The following is a 25,662-nucleotide window of genomic DNA, read 5'->3' on the forward strand; positions in this document are numbered from 1 at the left end:
GTCTCATGCTTGAGCTCTTCCACAGTCAAGTTCCATCACCAAGTCCCTCTCACAGGAAGTGACAAGAAATAAAAGGCAGTTCTTTATGCCACTTCCTGTGTCTTACATCTACCAATGGTGGCTTAAACTTGGCATTGGATGGCCCAGGGGGTCAGTCAGTTGTTTCTGACTTGTCACTTGCGTCATAGACCTTCCTCCCTCACACTTGATCCTTAAGTGGGGTATATACATTCCTGGTGGCTAGAGTGGAGTAAATCTAAAATTCACAGAGGGCAGGCCTGGATTCTTTTTTTTTTTTTTCAATGTATATTATACCTAAGAATTTGCACAGTGCCTTATACATAGTAGGCACTTAATGCTTGTTGAATTAAATAGCTCATCTAACTTCTTGCATTAGCTATTAACTCAGAACCATCATAAGATCATAGAATTAGAGCTAGAAGAAGCTAAGGCTATCTAGCCCCACTTTCCAGGAAACTGAGGCCATCACCCAGATGGAAGTAGGATATTTACTGAAAATTCAAGGAAATTGCTTAGTTTGCTTGTACCTGTTGCATATAATTTTTATTGACTTTCTCTTAGATTTGTAATACTAATCAACATAAAAATGATTTCTGTCCTATCTTAACTCCTGTATTTGTTATATGTCTTTAAAACTCTCTACTCTTCCTTCACCTGTTTCAGGTTAGTGGGGTCCCCTATCCCATTCACAATTAAGCTTATTCAAGATAACAGAGCACATAATGCAACAATATAGAAATTACCTGTTATGCAGATAATTCAATTACAAGCCACTTTTTTAAACAAACTCATGTTCTTTTTCTGCAAGTCATGCTACTAAAAAGTTGGCAACATTAGATAAAATTTTAGGTGACCTGATCTCAGTTGGTGAAAAATGCTAATTTACATGTAGAGTCAATAGTCCATAACAAAACACCTTGACCTCATAGTTGCCTGTGATGAATTGTCTACCCCACTAAAAACACTTTAATGATCTCTCTGACATATAAAATTGTTCCATCTTCAGTATCTTAAACTTCACAAGCCTACTCTGACAGTAGAGACATTTGTTCTTCCACCTCTTGTACACCATACTTATTCATTGTTCTCACCAGAATCTCTGAAAATTGGATTAGTGGACAGAGACAGGCCTAGAAGCCAGGAAGACCTGGATTCTGATTCTGACACACATCAGCTATGTATCTAGTGCAAGTCACCCAGTCTCTCGGTGCTCCAGGAAACTCATAAATAGAAATTGCAGAAAATATTCTTTCCTGCACTGATTGAGGGAGCTACTGCACCTGGGTTTTTCCTCTTACCAGTGAAATCAACAGCTCCAGTCCCTGTTCTCTGTGGCTTCTTGACTTTAGTCTTTCCCTATTCTCTAGATCTAGTTTCACTTCTTTACAGTTGGCCATTTTTAATAATTTTCTTGATTCACTGTTTAAAAGCCCATTTATAGCCATATGTGGCTGAGTGGATTGAGAGCCAGGCCCAGAGATGGAAGGTCCTGGGTTCAAATTTGTCCTCAGACATTTCCTGGCTGTGTGACCCAGGGCAAGTCACTTAACCACCCCAATTGCCTAACTCTCACTGCTCTTCTGCCTTGGAACCAGTACACAGTATTGATTCTAAGATGGAAGGGTAAGGGGTTGGGGTTTGTTTTGTTTTTAAAGCACATTTATATAGTGCTTTAAAGTTTACGAAGTACGTTCCTCAAACATCACTATTACATAGATAGTTGTTATTCAGTCGTTTCAGTCATGTCTGACTCTTCTTTTGGGGTTTTATTGACAAAGATACTAGAGTAGTTTGCCATTTCCTTCTCCACCTCATTTTGCAGGTGAGGACCTGAGGCAAACAGGGTGAAGTGACTTGCCCAGGGTCATGTTGTTGGTAAGTGTCTGAGGCCACATTTGAACTCGGGAAGATGAGTCTGCCAACTCCAGGCCTGGCACTCCATCTATTCTGCCCCCAGCTGCCCTGTATGCACATAATATCTCAACTCATAGAGGCAGAACGGAGACTTTAAGAGGCTGAATGGCATAGCCCATGATCTCCCAGCTAAATCCAGGGTCCCCGTTGCTTTATATTGGAGAGGTCAGACTGCCCCCAGAGCCGCCTGAGCCAGATTCAGGTGTAGGTGTGATATGTTTAACAGAATAAATAAAAATACAGTAGGACAGGGCTAACGGCAGTAGGTGGTTTTCCAGGAGCTCGGGGACCCACAGGAATCCTTCTCTATAGTTTAATGGCCTCTTGGCTATTCGAGTTGGACAGCCCTGAGCTAGTTGGCTCATCTTAGCATTCCTTACCCTCTTGGTCTTCTGCTTTTTCTGCCAATCTGCACAACTGCCCCACCTGCTGCTAAACCTTTCTCAAGAAAGTCTCACAGTCAAGTCAACTTCATTCATCCTGTCTCTTCAGAGTAGCACAGTAGCAGAGCATGGACCACTGGCCTCCAGGGCAAGAAGGCTCACGGTGCCCACTGGCTTTGTGACCTTAGAGGCGAGTCATGCGACCTGTCAGTGGCCAAGCTGTAGAGCAAATAATCCCCAGTGGTGATGTAGGGAGTACCTTTACAAGGAGTGATGGGGCGGGGCTTCTTTCTTTTTTCGTATTCTTATCCCAATACCTAGCACCATGCTTTGGCACATAGTAAGCACTTAATAAATGCTCGTTGGTTGACTGAATCCAGAGCTTACTACTGCACGTGACATTTATCAAGTAACTTAATTTCCTTGGTCTCAGCATCTAACAAGTTTATTGGACTTTGAGGTTCCTTCCAGCTCTCTATTTGTGATCTTCTGAGATGTTATTGCTTTTCTTCTCTCCCTGACTGCCTTTATTAGTCCTTTGCTTTAAACCTCGAAGAGAGGGGGAAGAGGAGAAGGAAATTTTCTGCTGTTAAGTTAGATTGGACAAAGAGAGAATACACAAGTTGAAAGGCTGCTGAAGTTCAGCAAACTTATAAACACATCATGTAACCTCCATCTGGGTTGAGGAATACAAACATTGACTATTATATAGTCCCTGCCCTTAGCGGTCTTATAATCTAATAAGCAGAGCTTTGGGGGTTAAAATATGCAGGATGGTGGTGGTCCCAGGAAATATTATGAAGAAAAAATACACAATATAAAGGAAAAAAGAGAAGGCTGGACATTATGAAGAAGCCAGATTATATTTTGATTGTCATGTTCCTTAATTTTTTTTTCATCTTTGAGATCTAAGAGAATTTCCCAGAGTAGGTAAATTTTGAGAAAAGACATCAGTTAGGAAGAAGCTAATTTTAGAAGTAATAAAAGGTCCTCGGATATGTGGGAAAGAATAAATAAAATTGAATACTTCATACATATAAAGGAAGATAAAAAGCTCTGCATGACTAAAGTAGAAATAAGATTATGTTTATAAAAATGATCTTTTTATTACAACTCTAAAATTTTCTATACTAACTGAAGTATTATTTCACTTGGAAACATAGGGAAGGAAAGATAAAATAGATAATGTTCAAGAACCATTTGCTCACTTAGCTCCTGAAAAGCTACCTAATACTTTTGAAGAAGCAGTAAAAATACTTAGACCTTCAGTTATTATTGGTGAGTAAAGATGGTAATCCTTTTTGCTTATCTGTTAAGTAAACACAATCTAATGCTGCAGCTTAGAAGAATCAAGCTTAATGTTATAGGAATCCATATTTCTGTATTCCAAACTTTGGTGTTAGCTCTTGTTTCTTCCTCACCTTCCCCATGTGATGAGTTGCTCTACTGTTTGCTCTCCCATAGTACATCTCTCTTCATTTCCTACAGCCAGCACTCTAGGACAGCCCCTCATAGGCACCTGCAGTAGACACCTAAGCAGTCTTCCTACCTTCACTCCTTCATGCGGTTCATTACTCCATCACCAAATTAATCCTGTTCAAGCCTAGCATCCAGCTAAGGTTGTTGCCCTTCATAAATACTGGTTGAATTAAATATCCCTTCTCAGCTTCACTTTTCTAGTGTCTCCCAGTTACCTGCTGAGTGAAATTAAAGCTCCTGTCCTGATATTTAAGGTCCTTCACAATATACCACCACCCATCTTTTCTAATGTCTCACACTCTTCCTCCCTACACTTACTGAATTCCAAAGTAAACTACTTTAGAATTTCCTGTACATGCCCTGTACCCAGCTCTATACCTTTATTCATAGTATTCTCTACACCTGGAATAGCCTGCAAGTCACACCTGTTAAAATAGCTACCTTTCCCTTAAAGTCTAATGCAAGTACCCCCTCCTAATTTTAATGTACTTTTAGTTCCTTGAATTCACGAAGACCCTTTCTTGACCTCTTATCCACTCATCATATATCATTCTGCACCTCCCATCCCTGAACCTCTATAAGAATAGAGATCATATCTTATTGACTTTCTTTGCCTCTCCCAACTCCCATTACTGAGCTTTGTCAAGGGAATTAATTCATCCTTTTATAAGATTAATATTTACTTAAATATTTACTTAGATCATTTAAGATATATAGAATGTCTAGCACATTATCCAGGAATTATTGTTTCTCTGTTCTTAATTTGTCCATTTCCTAATGCTTCATTGTGGAATGCTTTGTAGAGTCAGTACAGAATAACGGACCTAAGTCCTGAATAAAGCTGAGATAAGATGCCAGACTGTTCTTAGAATGCTGCACATACAATCGGAGATAGTGCATTCAGGTCCTTAAGAGATTTGAGGAAGCACTGAGCTTGGAGGATGGAGGCTCAGGTTCTGCTCCTTTTTAATGGCTAAATAGCTTTGTGACCTGCCTGTTGGTTGGTAGGTCATTTTACTATTCTGTGCCTCAGGTTTCTCAAATGAATTGATTAGACTAAATGGTCTCTAAGAACCCTTCCTTTTAAGTCAATTCTTAGCAAAATAGAAAAATTATCTCTATCTAAACACTAGACTCTTGAAAGAGTACAGAAGATATCAGACTAGTTTGACATGCTGAGATATCTCTTTGAGCAAGGACTTCAGAAGGAAAAAGTCCAAGGACAAAAATAAAGATCACCATAGTATGGTCTATCAAAATATTCACTACAATAGTAAACACAATTTTGTTATTTTTATCCCTTTATAAAAACTCTACAGAGAGAGATCCAGATATTCTAAAATTTTGCTGCAAAGGATAGGGCTTGAAATAAGTAGACCACTATTTTGTTAACACACTTATTCTAGTTGTCTTAGGGCTTTCAAAAGGTTTCTTTCATTCTAGTTGTCTAGACTTTACAGATTCTTTTTCATTGATGAAATAATATTAAAATTAATGTTATTTTTTAAGTACATGCAAGGGCAGTGAGGTGGCTCACTGAATAAAGAGCCAGGCCTAGAGATGGGGGGTCCTGGGTTCAAATATGACCTCAGACATTTCTTGAGTATGTGACCTTGGATGAGTCACTTAACCCCAGTTGCTTAGTCCTTACTGCTCTTCTGCCTTGAAACTAATAGTATAATTCTAAGATAGAAAATAAGAATTTTTTAAAAAAATACATGCAGTTCAACAATCAAGAATTAAGTGCTTACTATTTATAAGGCAATGTCTAGAACCTAGAGATAAAACAAAACTTAGAACTTTCTCAGTAATATATCAGCATGTCTTCCAGACACTTTCCCAGATAATCTTCCTGAGGCACAGACCTAAACTATGTCATTCTATGTATTGCAGAACTACCAATAGCTATGAATTTATCAAAAATAAAAAACTATCATTTGCCTCTACTATAGTATATAAATACCCTAACCTGATATTTAAAGCATTCCACATTCTGTGGCTCCTACCTATCTTTCCAGTTTTATTTCATTTTATTCCCCTTTAGAAATTTGACATTCAAGACCTACTGGACTAAACTAACTATCCCCCAAACTCAGTACTCCACATCTTCTACTTTCATGTATTCACACAAGCTGCTCCCCTTTCCTGGAATACATTCCCTTCCCATCTTTGCCTCTCAGAACCCTCTTCTCTGCCCTAAAACCTTAGTCTTGCTTCAAGAACTAATTTGAGTGTTACCTTCTCTATAATTGTCCAAGCTGTTAGTGGCTTTCTCTTTTGAGTTTTCCTTGTACTCAACTTATACATGCTGTGTCCACTTCTGAAGAATGTAAGCTCCTTAAGATCCAGAGCTGTTCGTTATCTTTGCATTCCCAAATCCCAACAGTGCCTTATATGTAACTGCTGATGGAAGAGGAGAGAGGTGTTATGCATTTCCCCTGTGATGATGAGAATGATGATTATAATCAAATATTGGGGGGGCCGGTGTTCTCCTACTGCAGGTGTTGCAGGTGCTGGACGACTTTTTACTCCTGATGTGATCAAAACTATGGCCTCAATCAATGAACGGCCAGTAATATTTGCTTTAAGTAATCCTACCACAAAAGCCGAATGCACAGCTGAAGAAGCATACACACTTACAGAGGTAATGATTGATGGTAAAAGAATGCATTACATTTAGGAACAAATACAGTTTTCTGGGATTTCATTCTGAGCAGGAAATAATTCATTATAAGCAGTCATTATCTATATGGTTATTCAAAATGCTGTATGTATTAATGGAACTTGATCAGAATGGAATTTGTTTTGTTGGCATTGAACTGGGTAAGTAGGACAAGTGCTCAAATATATCAGTTTTAAGAGGAATAAGAAAATAAGCACATATCTGGTATAAATTTTTTAGTTGTATTTTGGACTTTTTTTAAAAGTAAAAGATTAGTTTCATGAATTATTTGTTTGGAGTATTATTTGAATTGAACTGATCAGTTATTGGAAGCAATTCTCAAAATGAAATTACCTTTGGGTATTGAATGGTTTTAAAGAGTAATTCATCTTAGAAAAAAGAAATTAGCCTCCTTACCTTAAAGGCACTTTCCATTTTTAATCTGAAACAATATCGTCCATCATCTACTTAACTCTGTATCTTTGCTGTTGATTCCTTAGAAATTCAGTCTCTCAAACAAAAGATCAAGGATATCCAGGGAAATAATGAAAAAAAAACACATATGATGGGGGCCTTGCAGTCCCTGACCTTAAACTATATTACAAAGCAGCAGTCATCAAAACAATTTGGTACTGGCTAAGAAACAGAAAGGAAGATCAGTGGAATAGACTGGGGGAAAGCGGCCTCAGCAAGACAGTATACGATAAACCCAAAGATCCCAGCTTTTGGGACACAATTCCACTATTCGATAAAAACTGCTGGGAAAATTGGAAGACAGTGTGGGAGAGACTAGGAATAGATCAACACCTCACACCCTACACCAAGATAAATTCAAAATGGGTGAGTGACTTAAACATAAAGAAGGAAACCATAAGCAAATTGGGTAAACACAGAATAGTATACATGTCAGACCTTTGGGAGGGGAAAGACTTTAAAATCAAGCAAGACATAGAAAGAATCACAAAATGTAAAATAAATAATTTCGACTACATCAAATTAAAAAGCTTTTGTACAAACAAAACCAATGTAACTAAAATCAGAAGGGAAACAACAAATTGGGAAAAAATCTTCATAGAAACCTCTGACAAAGGTTTAATTACTCAGATTTATAAAGAGCTAAATCAATTGTACAAAAAATCAAGCCATTCTCCAATTGATAAATGGGCAAGGGAAATGGATAGGCAGTTCTCAGATAAAGAAATCAAAACTATTAACAAGCACATGAAGAAGTGTTCTAAATCTCTTATAATCAGAGAGATGCAAATCAAAACAACTCTGAGGTATCACCTCACACCTAGCAGATTGGCTAACATAACAGCAAAGGAAAGTAATGAATGCTGGAGGGGATGTGGCAAAGTAGGGACATTAATTCATTGCTGGTGGAGCTGTGAACTGATCCAACCATTCTGGAGGGCAATTTGGAACTATGCCCAAAGGGCGACAAAAGAATATCTACCCTTTGACCCAGCCATAGCACTGCTGGGTTTGTACCCCAAAGAGATAATGGACAAAAAGACTTATACAAAAATATTCATAGCTGCGCTCTTTGTGGTGGCCAAAAACTGGAAAACGAGGGGATGCCCATCAATTGGGGAATGGCTGAACAAACTGTGGTATATGTTGGTGATGGAATGTTATTGTGCTAAAAGGAATAATAAAGTGGAGGAATTCCATGGAGACTGGAACAACCTCCAGGAAGTGATGCAGAGCGAGAGGAGCAGAACCAGAACATTGTACACAGAGACTAATACACTGTGGTATAATCAAACGTAATGGACATCTCCATTAATGGCGGTGTAATGTCCCTGAACAACTTGCAGGGATCCAGGAGTAAAAAACACTATCCATAAGCAAAGGATAAACTATGGGAGTGGAAACACCGAGGAAAAGCAACTGCCTGACTACAGCGGTTGAGGGGACATGACAGAGGAGAGACTCTAAATGAACACTCTAATGCAAATATTATCAACATAGCAATGGGTTCAAATCAAGAAAAAATGTAATGCCCAGTGGATTTAAGCATCGGCTAAGGGGGGTGGGAGGGAGGAAAAGAAAATGATCTATGTCTTTAATGAATAATGCTTGGAAATGATCAAATAAAATATAAAATATAATTTAAAAAAAGAAATATACAACCATTAAAAAAAAAGAGTTAAGAATTCTTTGTATTTGTATCCTCATCACCTAGCACAGTGCCTGGCACACAATAGGTGTTTAATAAATGCTTTTTTGATCTAAAAATAAAAGAAAGAAAGAAATTCAGTCTCTCCCCAAGAGGAAGATTTGTGACTACCAAGAATATTAAAATTAGGGGAACAACTTGGCAGGATAGAAAGAGATGTAGGTCCAGAGGTTTCAAATCAAATCTCTGCCCTCTCACTTAATGCCTCTATGAATTTGGGAGATTGGCTTAATCTTTCTGGATATCAGTTTTCCTCAGCTAAATTGAGGGAATTTCCCAAATCTCTCCAATACCTTTAAGGTCCTGTGTGTTCTGAAATCCTTCTGAGAAAAGAGTCCCCCAAAAGTTTGGAGTTATCATAGCATTTAGTGGTGGTGGTGTTCTGTCCCATCTGGCTCTTTGTGACCCCATTTGACAAAGGTACTGGAGTGCTTTACCATTTCCTTCTCCAGTTTCTTTGTAAGGGGGGGAACTGAGGTAGTCAGGGTTAAGTGACAGCCCAGGGTCACACAGCTAATAAGTTTCTGAATTTGAATTCAGGTCCTCCAGACTGCAGGCCTGGCATTCTATCCACTGTACTAATGAAGAATAGAACACAACTGAATAACAACATCATAGCTTTGTTGAAGTCTCTGTATAGATTAGGAAGATCACTACTTTAAAGGATAACTTTTTAAATAAAATCCATTTTAGAAAGCTTTTCAAAAATATTACTCTCATTATTTTTAAAAATGTAATTATACCTTTTTCCCATTTTAGTAGTCTAGTGCCCTCTGCTGTTTAAGAATCTTTTCTTTTAAAACCTCATTTAGCCTGTCTTATAAGTAGGAGTTTATTTTATTATTCAAGGGACTAAGAGGAAAGAAAATAGATATCAGTTAAAAATTTATAAGAATTAAATGATCTTAATAGAATTAGAGCACTAAGTATAATCAGTCACCTGCCTTTTCAGATTTTGTAATGAGAGAAGTGGCAATGCAAAGTTATCACAAAACTGCCTTAACTTGTGAAAATGTGCCTGTATTATTTTAGAGAGTTGGTCTGTATCCAACTTCAAAATTACCTTTACTTTTATCTCCTGCTCTCCTTTAACATGGCTCATTGCAGATGATTCTTGTATATTCAAAGGCTGATTATATTCATTAATTAACTAGTTTCTCACCTGTTTTCTGATCTTGTGATAATTCATGGTAAAATGACTCACTTTACAAAAATGTATTTTATAAACAAGGCTGAAAGTAATATATTTTACATCTGAAATTTCTTATAAATGCTATTTAGGTTAGTGGTGTTTACTGATTTCCTCTTACTGCACAATACATAAATAATCAGAGTACAAACAAATGTAGAAACTTGCCTTCAAGGCAGTAACAAAGTATACATTATATCATTTTTCATACTCATTTCTCCTCCATTTATGTTGAAAAGCAGCAATATCATTTGGATTGTGGTATTTATTTGCCAAGCATTTTATACTGGGTTTTTAAGTTAAAAATTGAGCAGAGAAATGTTATAAAAAGTTTTTTGTATTGAAAATTAATTTTTCCAAAATTAGTCGGCATCATTTATATTGCTTAGTCTAACATTTGTGTGGTTATTCAATAAAGTATAATTTTGTCCATTCTAATGTATGAATTCCTTTTTTTCATATTATAACATATAACTGGTATTTATTGCACTAGGAATACTGGCTTAGAGCTAAATTTTTTGCTTTATAACTATAGGACTTAATTTGTGTGGATTCATCCTATTCAAATAAAGTTATATATAACTTTATATAAAGTTAAATATATCTTTAACCTGATACTCTAATTTGTTTAAACAGGGTCGGTGCTTATTTGCCAGTGGTAGTCCATTTGAGCCTGTGAAATTAAATGATGGGAGACTTTTTGTGCCAGGCCAAGGAAACAATGCTTATATTTTTCCAGGTAAACTTGAAATTTTACAGTATGGGATTTAATCTCTATCTCTATCTTTTTCTCTCTGTCTTTCTCGTTCTCTCTGTCTCTCATTCTCTCTGTCTCTCTCTCTCTCTCTCTCTCTCTCACACACACACACACACACACACACCTCTCTTAAAAAAATTAGTGAGAAGAAGAGAAGAATGTTTTCATCATAAAGAAATAAGCAAGGGCAGCTGGATAGCACAGTCTATCTAAAGAGTCTAAAGAAATATCCCATTATCCTTTGCTTTTGTATTTACAAGCAGTAGAACATGTAAAAAATGAGCAGCATGCACTCGGGCCTTTTCCCCATCAGGAAACTAACAGAGAAAAAATAACTCCATCCTTAAAAACTTTGCTGTAATATGAAAAGTATTTTATATTAAGTGTATTCTATTTTAACTCACCTTTTCCATTCTTGTGGCCATATTTGTCTTTTCTCAGGTCTACTTACTAATACTACCAAGGCTTCTTTTTCAAAACACATTATAACATCCAATAGTATCATTTGGTTTTCCATTTACATCAAAATGGCAAGGCAGAATGGAGGGAAGCACTTTGTTTTAATATCTAGCAAGTGATTTACACATTTCCTTTAAATGATGAATTTTAAAAAAACCTGTTGGCACAGTGTTGTGCATATGTTTAGAAAGCCAGTTTGCCAGTAATAATTACACTTGATTGCTGTATGAAAACAATTTGGTTTTTTATTATAATAGTAATAACAATTTTAAATTACGTGACCTTTTACAGGTATAAAGTGCCTTCAGTTGTAAGGAAAATGGTTGAGAGGAATCTGATCAAATTCAGGGATTCCAAGCAACCTACATAAAGATTGTGACTTATTAATAGTAGTTGACCTCTAAGAAGTTCTTTGGTTAACCTAAGCAGATTATAGGGCTTTGGCCCTGACATGTGGGCAACTTCAGTAGGAACTCCTAGGGATTAGCTGTGGGAGGTTCAGCCATACCTCCTGCAGCCTCTGTAAAAGCAGCTCGCTCTATTAGCACTTAAAGATGCCTTCATTCACCCCCTCCCCCTGCAGAAGCAGTATTGGGGAATGTTGACAGATGAATTCCAAGACTGTTCCCTGAACCTCGAAATTACTTGGTGACTTCGGCAAATAGTCATTTCCAAGTTTATAACCTGACCAGGAGTAATGCAAATTCAGGAAGTTTTTTGGATAGTCCTCATAAGCCAGTGTCAGACCTGACTGAGGTCTATTCCAAGAAGAGTCATCAAAAGAGAAGGCTAATCCTAAGAGCATTTTTTCATACCTACCCTCTACTACAGGCAGAGCAGAGTGTATTATCTCTGTTTTCTAGAAGGGAGAACTGAAGTCCAGAGAGGAACATCCCCAGAGATGGAAGGGCTAGTAAGTGGAAGAGTTGGAATGTGAACCTGTCATCAGACATAAAGTATAATGAATGTTCTTTGTGCTGTACCATAATATTTCATTGAATAAAGCATAATCTAGCAGTGAACATATTGACACAATTATTTAACACAGCAATTCATTTTGGCTATGCCCAGGATTTCGGGGAATTAGCAGAAGGAATTGATTTTTGTGAGGTTTTAATTTTTTATTAATCTAATGAAATTTCATAAAATGAAAAATAATGAATATTAGCATGTCTTATTTGGACTCTGAAAGCATAAAATTTTATGTGACATGAGGTGACTTGTCCAAGTAATTTATTTTAACATTTTATCCTAGGGGTGGCTCTAGCTGTAATTCTTAGTAGTGTTCGACATATCAGTGACCAAGTCTTCCTGGAAGCTTCAAAGGTAACTGATCTGTGATGCTATCTGGTTCCTTTATTTGATGCTAAACTCAGCTCTCTTCTCTTGTCCCCACCTCATTGTTAAAAAGTTTTGAGGGCAGAGGAACTATTTCATTTTTGGCTTTGTATCTCCAGTTTCTACTTCTGTGCTTGGCTTAGAGCGGGTAAGTTTAATAAATTGAATTGAAGTTGAACATGTAATAAATTGTTCTTCATAATAATAGAAAAAATAGGTTAAATCAAGCTGGCAATCAAAGTGTATATACTCACTGTTTTTTCTGGCTGGCCCATCAAAAGGGATGTGCTTTTTGTAAAACCTTTTTTAAAATCATATTTCTTAAATTTTCTCCTAAGTCAGAATCCTATCCTACCACATTTATAATTCTGTTACTTTATACCTTAATTCTAAGATTATTCATGATAGTATAAATTAAATATACATTTTTCCATTTGAGTGTGGAAAAATTACTTTAAATTTATAGCTGATTTTCCTTGAAGTGTTTGGTTTACTTGAATTGCTGTCCTAAAGCATAAATTCTAAAGTAGGATTTGTGTTTTGAAGATAGCCACAAATGTTCATTTTGAAATCATTTTTGAATCTAATGTTAATACCAACCACTTACATAGTGAAAAGAATAAAGGATTTTGACCAAATACTAGGTTTGAATCTTGATACTGGTACTTCTTGTCTATGTGGCCTTAAATGAATCATTTCATAGCTCTAGGTCTCGTTTTTTTTAATCTGTCAAATGAACAGTAGGATTAGAGAGCCTCTAAGGTTTCTATGACCTTTTGATGGGTTTGCTAGATAAAATTTAACAGGTAAGAATACAAACTACTCCTCTTTTTTGTGTGGTTATGTATTTTCCTATGTCTGGGGTATTTTTAATTTGTTACTGTCAGAAAGCAAGCCTATAGGTTTTATTTTCTTGATACTCTTTTTTACTCTCTCATCCCTTGGATGATTCTGGGTGATTTTAAAAATGCTTATATTTTTTTTTCCTCTGTAGGCATTAACAGAACAATTGACAGAAGAGGATATATCCCAGGGAAGGCTTTACCCACGACTCAGTAGTATTCAGGAAGTTTCCACTAACATTGCTGTTAGAGTAAGTAATAAACAAAACCCAAAATTACCTTCTGTAATGCTTATGTCTGTGAATTTGACATTGTGAGAGGGTGGCCTATCAGTGAATGAACAAAAAAACTAAAACCATTTGCAAGTATTTGAGATGTTCAAACTTATAAGAACTATAATTCTTTTTGGCTGGACATTTATTTATGCAACCAATCTATGGTTAGGCTAAATGATAATCTTGAATGGTCCTAAGAGTACATAAGTGTTGTATAACAAATATTGTGTTATTAAATTAATACTTCCAAAGTATGTAAAATCTGTTCGTTTAAGTCTAAAGATTCCAATAGTAATTTCACTTATAACTACTCATTTGCTTTAACAAACCTTGCTTAGGAGAATGCTAATTTTCATCTAATCAACTTGAATAATGGCCAATTCCAAATTAATAGTCTATGTATTCGATTAAAATAATCCCAGATTTTCCTGGTTAGTGTCCTTTTATTTTCTTAAAAAAATTTTTTTTCAAACATTTATAATATCTCCATCTACTCCCACTCAAATGAACATGGAAAAGCTTATACTAAGCATATTCAATCAAAACAAATCCCCACATTGACCATGTCCAAAAACATATGTCTCATTTTGCCTTTTAAATCCATCAGCTAATTCATAGCAGCTATCTGGCAAGAGGTGGGTAACAGGGAGCAGGTAGGTGGCTTAGTGTATTGAAAGTCAGGCCTGGACACACAAGAGATCCTGGGTTCAAATCTGGCCTCAGACACTTCCTAGCTGTGTGACCCTGGGCAAGTCACTTGACCCCCATTGCCTAGCCCTTACCATTCTTCTGCTTTGGAACCAATACACAGTACTGATTCCAAGATAGAATATAAGGATTAAAGAAAAAAAGAGGTAGGTAACATTTCTTCTTTAGGCCTCTGAATTTTCAGTTTATTATTGCATTGATCAGAATTCTAGAGTATTCAAAAGTTGTTTTTCTTTCTAATATTATATAAATTGTTCTAGCTGCTCACTTCACTCTGACTCAGTTTGTAGAGGTCTTCCCAGTTTCCTATGAAACTGTCCTTTTTACCATCTCCTGTGGCACAATTATATTCCATTATATTGATATGTGTGTGTGTGTGTGTATGTATATATGTGATCACCCCCTTAATTTCTAGCTTGGGGCTATATTATAAAGAACTGTCATAAATAAATATACATCTGTTTACAGATGGGTCCTTTTGCTTTTTCTGTTTTCTCCTTGGGATTGTAAATTTAGTGGTTTTGTCACTGAGTCATAGGGTGCTCTTAGGGGCATAGTACCACATCTCTTTCCAGAATGGCTATTACAATTCACAGCTCTGCCAAATATGCCTTTTCCCTGCAGCCTCTTCAGCATTTGTCATTTTCCTTTTTTGGTGTCTTTGCCAGTCTCAAAGGTGTGATACAGAATCCCAGAGTGGTTTTAATTTCTGTTACTGTAATTTGTTAGTGATTTGGAGTGGGTTGTTTTTTTATATTATTGATCGACTGTATGTATTCCTTTGAAAACTATCTTTGATACAGTAGACATTCCAGGCAAAGATAGTTACATGAAGAAAGACATAAGAATGAGAAAAGCATGGCACGTGTTCAGGGAATGGCAAATAGTCCACCATCATCAGATCACAAGATATATGAGAGGAAATAAGGCTGGAAAGTAAAGAGCAGTGATAGTGAGGAAAGCCTTGAAGTGGAGATCACAGAACATTTCCAAAAAGGAAGATGATGGGATTAGATCTGGGACTTGCAATGGTTAATTTATCAAAAATATAGAGGACAATTTGGAGAAAGAGGAGACATAGATTGATCAATTAGGAGAATATTGAAATAGTCCAGGTATTAATTACTAAAGGGCTGGATTAGAGTATTAACAGTGGAGGAGAAAAGGAAAAGTTATGAGATATTGATTGAGGAATGACTAAACAAATTGTCTCAGTGAATGTAATGAAATGTTTCTGTGCTCTAAGAAATGACAGATGTGATTAATACTGAGAGGTACAGATTTACACAATCGGATGCAGTGAAATCGCACCAAAAATATGTATGTATTGACTACAACCACATAAGTGATAAGAACAACTACCACAAAACAAAAGTGAATGGTACAAAATTATAAAGAATCAGCTTGACCCCAAAGAAGAAATATGAGAATATACTCTACCTCACTCCCTTATAGTAGTGGGAGATCCATGGGTATGGAACTTTGGGTATATTTTCAGCCCTTTTTTTTTTTTATATATATTGATTGGTTTTGCTGGGGTTTTTTCTCCTTTTTTGCTTTTAAAAATATTTATTATATGGGATACGACAATAAAATAGATGCCAGGAGACATGTTGGCAATATTAAAACAAAAGATACTAATACAAATTATTTTTTTTTTTAATTTTAATATTATTTTATTTGGTCGTTTTCATACATTATTCACTGGAAACAAAGATCGTTTTCTTTTCCTCCCCTCCCCCCCATCCCCGCCTTTCCCTCTCCCATAGCCGACGCATGATTCCACTGGTTATCACATGTGTTCTTGACTCGAACCCATTTCCCTGTTGTTGGAGTTTGCATTATAGTGTTCATTTAGAGTCTCTCCTCAGTCTTATCTCCTCCAACCCTGTGGTCGAGCAGTTGCTTTTCAGCGGTGTTTTTACTCCCACAGTTTATCCTCTGCTTGTGGGTAGTATTTTTTTTTTAGATCCCTGCAGATTGTTCAGGGAAATTGCATTGATACTTATGGAGAAGTCCATCACCTTCGATTGTACCACAATGTATCAGTCTCTGTGTATAATGTTTTCCTGGTTCTGCTCCTTTCGCTCTGCATCACTTCCTGGAGGTTGTTCCAGTTCACATGGAATTCCTCCACTTTATTATTCCTTTTAGCACAATAATATTCCATCACCAACATATACCACAATTTGTTTAGCCATTCCCCAATTGAGGGGCATCCCCTCATTTTCCAATTTTTGGCCACCACAAAGAGCGCAGCTATGAATATTTTTGTACAAGTCTTTTTGTCCATTATCTCTTTGGGGTACAAGCCCAGCAGTGCTATGGCTGGATCAAAGGGCAGACAGTCTTTTATCGTCCTTTGGGCATAGTTCCAAATTGCCCTCCAGAATGGTTGGATCAATTCACAACTCCACCAGCAATGAATTAATGTCCCCACTTTGCCACATCCCCTCCAGCATTCATTACTTTGCATAGCTGTCATGTTAGCCAATCTGCTAGGTGTGAGATGATACCTCAGAGTTGTTTTGATTTGCATCTCTCTGATTATAAGAGATGTAGAGCACTTTTTCATGTGCTTATTAATAGTTTTGATTTCTTTGGCTGAGAATTGCCTGTTCATGTCCCTTGCCCATTTGTCAATTGGAGAATGGCTTGATCTTTTGTACAATTGATTTAGTTCTTTATAAATTTTAGTAATTAAACCCTTGTCAGAGGTTTTTATGAAGATTGTTTCCCAATTTGTTGCTACCCTTCTGATTTTGGTTACATTGGTTTTGTTTGTACAAAAACTTTTTAATTTGATGTAATCCAGATTATTTATTTTGCATTTTGTAATTCTTTCTAATTCTTGCTTGGTTTTGAAGTATTTCCCTTCCCAAAGGTCTGACATGTATACTATTCTGTGTTCGCCTAATTTTCTTATAGTTTCCTTCTTTATGTTCAAGTCATTCATCCATTTTGAATTTATCTTGGTGTAGGGTGTGAGGTGTTGATCTAAGCCTAATCTTTCCCACACTGTCCTCCAATTTTCCCAACAGTTTTTATGAAATAGTGGATTTTTGTCCCAAAAGCTGGGATCTTTGGGTTTGTCATATACTGTCTTGCTGAGGTTGCTTGCCCCCAGTCTATTCCACTGATCCTCCTTTCTGTCTCTTAGCCAGTACCAAATTGTTTTGATGACCGCTGCTTTATAATATAGTCTGAGATCTGGGACTGCAAGACCCCCTTCCTTTGTATTTTTTTTCATTAATTCCCTGGGTATCCTTGATCTTTTGTTTTTCCAAATGAACTTTGTTATGTTTTTTTCTAAATCAGTAAAAAAAATTTTTGGGAGTTCCATGGGTATGGCACTAAATAGATAGATGAGTTTGGGTAGGATGGTCATTTTTATTATATTGGCTCGTCCTACCCATGAGCAGTTAATGTTTTTCCAATTGTTCAAGTCTAGTTTTAGTTGTGTGGAAAGTGTTTTGTAGTTGTGTTCATATAGATCCTGTGTTTGTCTCGGGAGATAGATTCCTAAGTATTTTATTTTGTCTTGGGTAATTTTGAATGGGATTTCTCTTTCTAGTTCTTGCTGCTGAGCTGTGTTGGAATTATATAGAAATGCTGATGACTTATGTGGGTTTATTTTGTATCCTGCAACTTTGCTAAAGTTGTTGATTATTTCAATTAGCTTTTTGGTTGAATCTCTAGGATTCTTTAAGTAGACCATCATGTCATCTGCAAAGAGTGATAATTTGGTCTCCTCCTTGCCTATTTTGATGCCTTCAATTTCTTTTTCTTCTCTAATTGCTACTGCTAGTGTTTCTAATACAATGTCAAATAATAGAGGTGATAATGGGCATCCTTGTTTCACTCCTGATCTTAATGGGAATGGATTTAGTTTATCCCCATTGCAGATGATATTAGCTGATGGTTTTAGATATATACTGTTTATTATTTTTAGGAATGACCCTTCTATTCCTATGCTTTCTAGTGTTTTTAGTAGGAATGGGTGTTGTATTTTATCAAAGGCTTTTTCTGCATCTATTGAGATAATCATGTGATTCTTGTTGGTTTGCTTGTTGATGTGGTCAATTATGTGGATAGTTTTCCTAATGTTGAACCAGCCCTGCATCCCTGGTATGAATCCTACTTGATCATGGTGGATGACCCTTCTAATCACTTGCTGGAGTCTTTTTGCTAGTATCCTATTTAAGATTTTTGCATCTATATTCATTAGGGAGATTGGCCTATAGTTTTCTTTCTCTGTTTTTGGCCTGCCTGGCTTTGGAATTAGTACCATGCTTGTGTCATAAAAGGAGTTTGGTAGGACTCCCTCTTTGCTTATTATGTCGAATAGTTTGTATAATATTGGGGTTAACTGTTCTCTGAATGTTTGATAGAATTCACTGGTGAATCCATCAGGCCCTGGGGATTTTTTCTTAGGCAGTTCTTTGATGGCTTGATGGATTTCAATTTCTGATATGGGATTATTTAAGAAAACTATTTCTTCTTCTGTTAGTCTAGGCAATTTATATTTTTGTAAATATTCATCCATATCACCTAGATTGGTAAATTTATTGCCATATAGTTGGGCAAAGTAGTTTTTAATGATTGCCTTAATTTCCTCTTCATTTGAGGTGAGATCCCCCTTTTCATCCTTGATGCTATTAATTTGCCTTTCTTCTTTCCTTTTTTTAATTAAATTAACCAGTACTTTGTCTATTTTGTCTGTTTTTTCAAAGTACCAGCTTCTAGTCTTGTTTATTAGCTCAATAGTTCTGTCACTTTCTATTTTATTAATTTCTCCCTTAATTTTTAGGATCTCTAGTATGGTTTTCTTCTGGGGGTTTTTAATTTGTTCATTCTCAAGTTTTTTGATTTGCATTTCCAATTCCTTGGTCTCTGTCCTCCCTAATTTGTTAATATATGCACTCAGGGATATGAATTTTCCTCTAAGTACTGCCTTGGCTGCATCCCATAAGGTTTGAAAGGATGTTTCGCCGTTGTCATTTTCTTCAACGAAATTGTTAATTGTTTCTATGATTTCTTCTCTAACTATCCGATTTTGGAGTATCATGTTATTTAATTTCCAATTAATTTTTGATTTGGGTCTCCATGTACCCTTGCCGATCAATATTTTAATTGCCTTGTGATCTGAAAAGGCTGCAGTTAATATTTCTGCTTTTCTGCATTTAAGTGCCATGTTTCTATGACCTAGTGTATGATCTATTTTTGTGAATGTGCCATGTGGTGCTGAAAAGAAGGTGTATTCTTTTTTGTCCCTATTTATTTTTCTCCATATGTCTATTAATTCTAATTTTTCTAAGATTTCATTCACCTCTTTTACCTCTTTCTTATTTATTTTTTGATTTGATTTATCTAAATTTGATAGTGGTTGGTTCAAGTCTCCCACTAATATGGTTTTACTGTCTAATTCCTCCTTCAATTCTCCTAGTTTCTCTATTAAAAATTTGGATGCTATACCATTTGGTGCATACATGTTGATTAGTGATATTTCCTCATTGTCTATACTTCCTTTTAGCAGAATATATTTACCTTCCCTGTCCCTTTTGATCAGGTCTATTTGTACTTTGGCTTTGTCAGATATCATGATTGCAACTCCTGCCTTCTTTCTATCGGTTGAGGCCCAAAAGGTCTTACTCCAACCTTTAATTCTAACCTTGTGAGTGTCAACCCGTCTCATATGTGTTTCTTGAAGACAACATATGGTAGGGTTTTGTGTTCTAATCCAATCTGCTATTTGTCTGCGTTTTATGGGTGAGTTCATCCCATTCACGTTCAAAGTTATGATTGTTATTTGTGGATTCGCTGGCATTTTGATGTCTTCCCCTAGTTCTGACCTTTCTTCTTTAGCTTTCTCCTTTTGAACCAGTGATTTACTTTAGGTCAGTCCCCCTAGTTCCCTCCCTTGAGATGCTTCCCTTTCTAGCCCCTCCCTTTTTATGCTCCCTTCCCCTCCCCCCTCTCCTTCCCTCCCTTTTTGTGCTCCCTCCCCCCTCCCCCTCCTTAATTTTCCTTTCTTTCTTGCCCTAATGGATAAGATAGAATTCAGGATCCCACTGGATCTAGATGTTCTTCCCTCTCAGATTTGATTTCACTGAGAGTAAGGTTTAAGTACTTCCACTTCACGCTCTCTTCCTCTCCTTCTCATATGAGAGTTCTTCCCCTCCCCTTCCCATGTGTATCTTTATATGGGAAAGTTTATTCTATTGATTCCCCCCCATTTCTTGAAGTTAATCTTAGTATTATCACGGTTCCCCCCTCCCTTTTCCTTTTTTTGCCCCAACTTTCCCCAAATCTTCTTGATTCCCCAATCTTTCCCTATGCATGTTTCTTCTAACTACTCTTATGATGATACAATTTATGAGAGTTACACAAAACATTTTCCCCACATATTAATATATATAATTAGATGTAAATGTAGTCCTTATAGAAGAGAGTTTGACTTAAAGAGAAAGATAAGATTTATCTCCTTTTCCCTTTCTTTCATATTTACCTTTTCATGTTTCTCTTGCTTTCTGTGCTTGGATATCGAACTTTCCACAGAGCTCTGGTCTTTTCTTAGCAAATGCTTGGAAATCTTCTATTTTGTTGAATGCCCATACTTTCCCCTGGAAGTATATAGTCAGTTTTGCTGGGTAGTTGATTCTTGGTTGGAGACCCAGCTCTCTTGCCTTTCTAAATATCGTGTTCCATGCTTTGCGGTCTCTTAGTGTGTTAGCCGCTAAGTCATGTGTGATCCTTATGGGAGCCCCCTTATATCTGAAGCTCTTCTTCTTGGCTTCTTGTAGGATTTTCTCCTTTACTTGGAAGCTCTTGAATTTGGCAATTACATTCCTAGGCGTTGTCTTTTGGGGATTTAGTATAGAAGGTGTTCTATGAATCCTTTCTATTTCTATTTTGCCCCCTTGCTCCAGAACGTGGGGGCAATTTTCTTTTATAATCTCCTCTAGAATAAAATCCAATTTGTTGTTTACCTCTGGCTTTTCTGGGAGACCGATGATACGGAGATTTTCTCGTCTTCCTCTGTTCTCCAGGTCCGTGACCTTCTCAGTGAGATATTTTCTGTTTTCTTCCAATTCATTAATTATTTGGGTTTGCTTTATTGATTCTTGCTGTTTTATCATCTCACTTTCTTCGAGGTCCTTAATTCTGGTCATTAGGGACTGGATTTGCTTTTCAGCCTTGTCTGCCCTTGTATTGGATGCTTCGAGTTCTTTTTCCAATTGAGCAGTCTTATCTGTCAGACAGCTGATCTCTTTCTCCCATTTTTCTTTCCAGAAGGTTTCCATCTTTTGGATAAGTTCCAGTTTGAGATCTTCCAGAGCTTGTTGATAGTTTCCATTTTGGGAGGCGTGTTCTGAATTTTTTTGGATTTCCTCCTCATTCTCCTCTTTCCCTTGGGTACTTCCACCATAAAAGTTTTCAATAGTCACTTTTTTCCCTTTCTTCCTGGAGGCTTGATTTTGGGCCATGTGAGCCATCCCTTTGGTGGTTTTATTTCCCTTTCCTTTTTGGTCTGGGGTCTGGGTTATAAGAGTGGTTTTTCTGTGAATTTAGGTTGCTTCAGACTAGTTCTTCCCAGCCTCCGAGCCCAGGTATTCAGCTCCGCCCAGATAATCCGTGCGCCTTGTTCAGCGCAGCCCGCCCGAAGTCCGCTGGCTTCTCCAGTGAAAGCGCCCTGAGACGTTTTTTCCTGGCAGTCCCCAGATCCCAAGGACCCTGGAGTGCCCCCCCAGACAGAGACGCTCCCCACTCACTCGCTGTCCCGGTGAGCGCTCAGGTAGCTCACTCTGGTTTAGTGGGGGAGGTGGGGTGGGGGAAGGGCGGCTCAGTTCACTTTTCTGTGCAAGCTTTTCCTTCTTATTTTAGTGTGGAAATGTTCAAGCCCCACGTACCTTTGCCTCTGTGGGGTACTGGGGAGTCCTTCTGTTCCTCCAAAGGTGATTTTATGCTCCTTTGATGTAGTCTATTTCGTTCGGTGCTGGGGAGAGGAAACGTGCCGCGTCTAGATTGCAGCCATGATTACCCGGAAGTTCTACAAATTATTTTAATAATTTTTACATTTAAAAAATAATTTTACATTTTAAATTTTAATTTAAAAGTGAAGCAAAATTTTAAAAACTTTAGTAACTAAATAAATTTTACTTACTCTTTAAACCATAGTTCATATGACATTTTCTCCATGTAACCTTTCCTAAAGACTTAAAACAGAAGTGACATCTGCTAACCTCTAATACTTTGTACCTCTCTTATTTTGATACATTGTTAGACCTGTGATCTTATCAATGTGAATACTCGTTCAAGTGTTTTAAATCACAACTTATCCATGAAATCTGTGTGACTCTTCTTCAAGTCTTCCCTTAAATTTCTACAGAGATTCACCTAATATGCTGGAGGTCTTCCTCTAAATCTCCTAACATTGTATGGCTCCCAGTGGAGTGCTTTAAGACTTGCCATTGGTTATCTCTTACTCATATTGTATCTCTGGACCACCTCATTTTCTGGTCAGATAGCTCTCTGATTACGGCCACTTTCCCTGCACAATTATGTTGCAGCCGACTCACTTTGCTCCTCTACATTACTCTGGGGAAGATCCCACAATTCTGATTTCTTTGTGGATTATGATTTCCCTTATACATCACAGGAAGCAGTTTAATGTTTAAAATATGAACCTTTTGTAAAGGGAGAACCTTGTAAAGAAAAACACCTCTCCAACACTTAAGAACCCTGACCCAGCCATGTCTTCAGGGGACCCATGATGAATCATGTTGTCAACCTCCTGATAGAGGTGCGATAAACTCAAAGTACAAAAAGAAAGCTACATTTTTGAACATCCACTCTATTGATTTGTTTTACTTAAATATGTTTATTTGTTTCAAGGATTTTTTATTTTTACTCCCTACATTTTTTTACCTTCTGCCTTGGAATCGATACTGATCATTGGTTCCAAAGCAAAAAAGCAATAAGATCTAGGCAATGGAGATAAAGTGACTTGCCCATTCATGCAGGTAGAAAATGTTTGAGGCCAGATTTAAGTACCACTTATGTCCCACAAAAGTAGCACTTGACAATAACTCACAAGTGGGGCAGCTAGGTACCATAGTGGATAGAGCACCAGGCTTGGAATCAGGAGGTACCTGTGTTCAAATTTGGCCTCAGATACTTCCTGGCTAGCTGACATCACTAAACTAGTGACTAATCCTTTCCTTTCTTCTGTCTTCGAATTGATACTAAAAAAGGAAGTAAGGACTTAAAAAGAAAAGCTGTAACCCTGATGCCCACTTCCATGTACAAATTTTAGATCTTTTTCATGGTAAAATGCTGTATTTATTGTATATCTTCTGGGCCATTATAAACTGAGGGGGAAGGGAAGCAGGGGGAGAAGGGAGCTGATACAAATCTCCCTCTCTTCCCTCTTGGCCCTTAGTCTAAAGTTCAGCCTGTCTGTCTTTTGTAATACTTTAGGAAGGTTGAAGAACAGCCTGAGGCTGCAGATAGAAGCTTATTAAATATAAATACTTATTGTAGTTTGTGTATTTTTAGCCATTTAATATGTATTCAACTGAGCTATTATTTTTTTATTAGGTTCCTATCTTGTGCCACTGTCAAAGTTTTTGAGGGTTATGCCCCAACCCCATTTTCCCTATAAGCCTTGTACAGATGCCAGAGAAGACGTAGCCCATGGTATGGTCCTACTTCACCCCCAGGTCCCTGATTTTGTAGCTCACCTCTGAGTGAGTACACCACCTGGGTACTGTTTTTTTTACCCATATTTATCTCAAAAGCTCCTCCTTGGGTCCATGCTTTCCCATTCCCCCAAGTGTCATTTGCCCCTAAGAGGGCCAACTCCCTATATCCACGGGTAGAACAAAAGTACTTTTCAAAAACCAAACCTCTAGGATGATACCCAGTGCAAGGCCCCTATCTCCCTTTAACTCTCTTCATCCAGAAAAGTAGAGCCCTTTTCCACCACTAACATAAGGTCTCTTTCCTTTTTCTCTTTCTGAGACCACAAGGATCTCTCCCCTCAGTGTTCCTCAGTTTGACTGCAGCAAATAACACATTCCTTTTTATCCCTCTTCTGTCCTCCCCCCTCCTCTTTTCATGTTGTTAAGGGTTTTTAGGTTGAGACTGTATATAATTTTAGTGGTTGCCAGGGATTTAAATTATAAATCCCATTGAAATACTCAAGTCAGAATGGAATTTTATGGTGGTTTATTTACAATAGAAGGAAGAAATTAGGAATGAGAGAGAAAGAGGAAAAAGGGTAGAAGATCTACTCTAGCCTAGCCTGAGTCAGGGGGAGTTCAGAGGCCTCAGCCAAGGGATCTTCCCAGAAGATTAAATCTAGCTCGACTTCCAGCCACAAGGCTTACTCCAACATGAGGGGCTTCTTTGGAGGCTGATGCCTTCAGAAAGCCAAGGAAAGAGGATTCAGCCTTAATACTCATCACGTAGTCGCCTAAGGGAAGCAGTCTCAGGTCTCCACACTCCAGCCCTCCAAGTCAAGAACCACCGCATAGAGCCACCAAAGGTCCTATCACAGGAAGTGACGTGAAATATAAAGGCAGTTCTTTACATCATTTCCTGTGTCTCACATGTACCAATGGTGGCTTAAACTTGGCTTAGGACAGCCCACAGAGTCAGTCAATTGTTTCTGATTTGTCACTTGCTAGCACACATGGGTCACAGACCATTCTCCCCTATGCTTAATCCTTAAGTGGGGGTGTATACATTCCTGGCTGCTAATTCTAAAGACTAAGCAGGGTGGAGTAAATCTAAAATTCACAATGGTCTCTCCCATGTTGTAATGTATTCAGTCGTGACCCTGTTTAGGGTTTTCTTGGCAGAGATACCAGATTGGTTTGCCATGTCCTTCTCCAGTTGATTTTATAGATGAGGAAACCGAGGCAAACGGGGTGATTTGCCCATAGTCACATAACTAGTAAGTGACTGAAACCAGATTTGAACTGGGGAGGAGGAGGGTTGGAGGGGAGTTTTGTCTTTTTTTTAAATTTAATTAATTAATTTAGAATATTTTTCTATGGTTACATGATTCATGTTTTTTCCCTCCCCCAGAGCTGACGAGCAATTCCACTGGGTTTTACATGTGTCATTGATCAAGACCCATTTCCATATTATTAATATTTGAACTAGGGTGATTGTTTAGAGTCTAGATCCCCAATGATATCCCCATTGAACCATGTGATCAAGTAGTTGTTTTTCTTCTGTGTTTCTACTCCCACAGTTCTTTCTCTGGATGTGGATAGTGTTCTTTCTCATAAGCCCTCAGAAATATCCTGGATCACTGCATTGCTGCTACTAGAGAAGTCTTACATTTGATTGTGTCACAGTGTATCAGTCTCTGTGTACAATGTTCTCCTGGTTCTGCTCCTCTCACTCTGCATCAATTCCTGGAGGTTGTTCCAGTTCACATG

The 25,662-nt window shown here is 37.4% G+C and overlaps 1 protein-coding gene across 5 annotated transcripts in view; it reads left to right on the plus strand.

The window, feature by feature from the left end:
* Nucleotides 1-25,662, plus strand: part of ME2 (malic enzyme 2) — a 131,834-nt gene that overhangs the window by 87,880 nt on the left and 18,292 nt on the right. For 4 of the 5 annotated variants that reach the window (XM_056824430.1, XM_007486719.3, XM_001364356.4 and 1 more), the window contains 5 exons: nucleotides 3,482-3,596; nucleotides 6,299-6,441; nucleotides 10,467-10,569; nucleotides 12,302-12,372; nucleotides 13,379-13,477. In XM_056824430.1, the coding sequence (XP_056680408.1) occupies nucleotides 3,482-3,596; nucleotides 6,299-6,441; nucleotides 10,467-10,569; nucleotides 12,302-12,372; nucleotides 13,379-13,477 (531 nt within the window). The remainder of the gene's footprint in view (nucleotides 1-3,481; nucleotides 3,597-6,298; nucleotides 6,442-10,466; nucleotides 10,570-12,301; nucleotides 12,373-13,378; nucleotides 13,478-25,662) is intronic. The other variant, XM_056824432.1, reaches the window with a different exon arrangement.

Source organism: Monodelphis domestica, chromosome 3, assembly GCF_027887165.1.
Source record: "Monodelphis domestica isolate mMonDom1 chromosome 3, mMonDom1.pri, whole genome shotgun sequence".
NCBI classification, from domain to species: Eukaryota; Metazoa; Chordata; class Mammalia; order Didelphimorphia; family Didelphidae; genus Monodelphis; species Monodelphis domestica.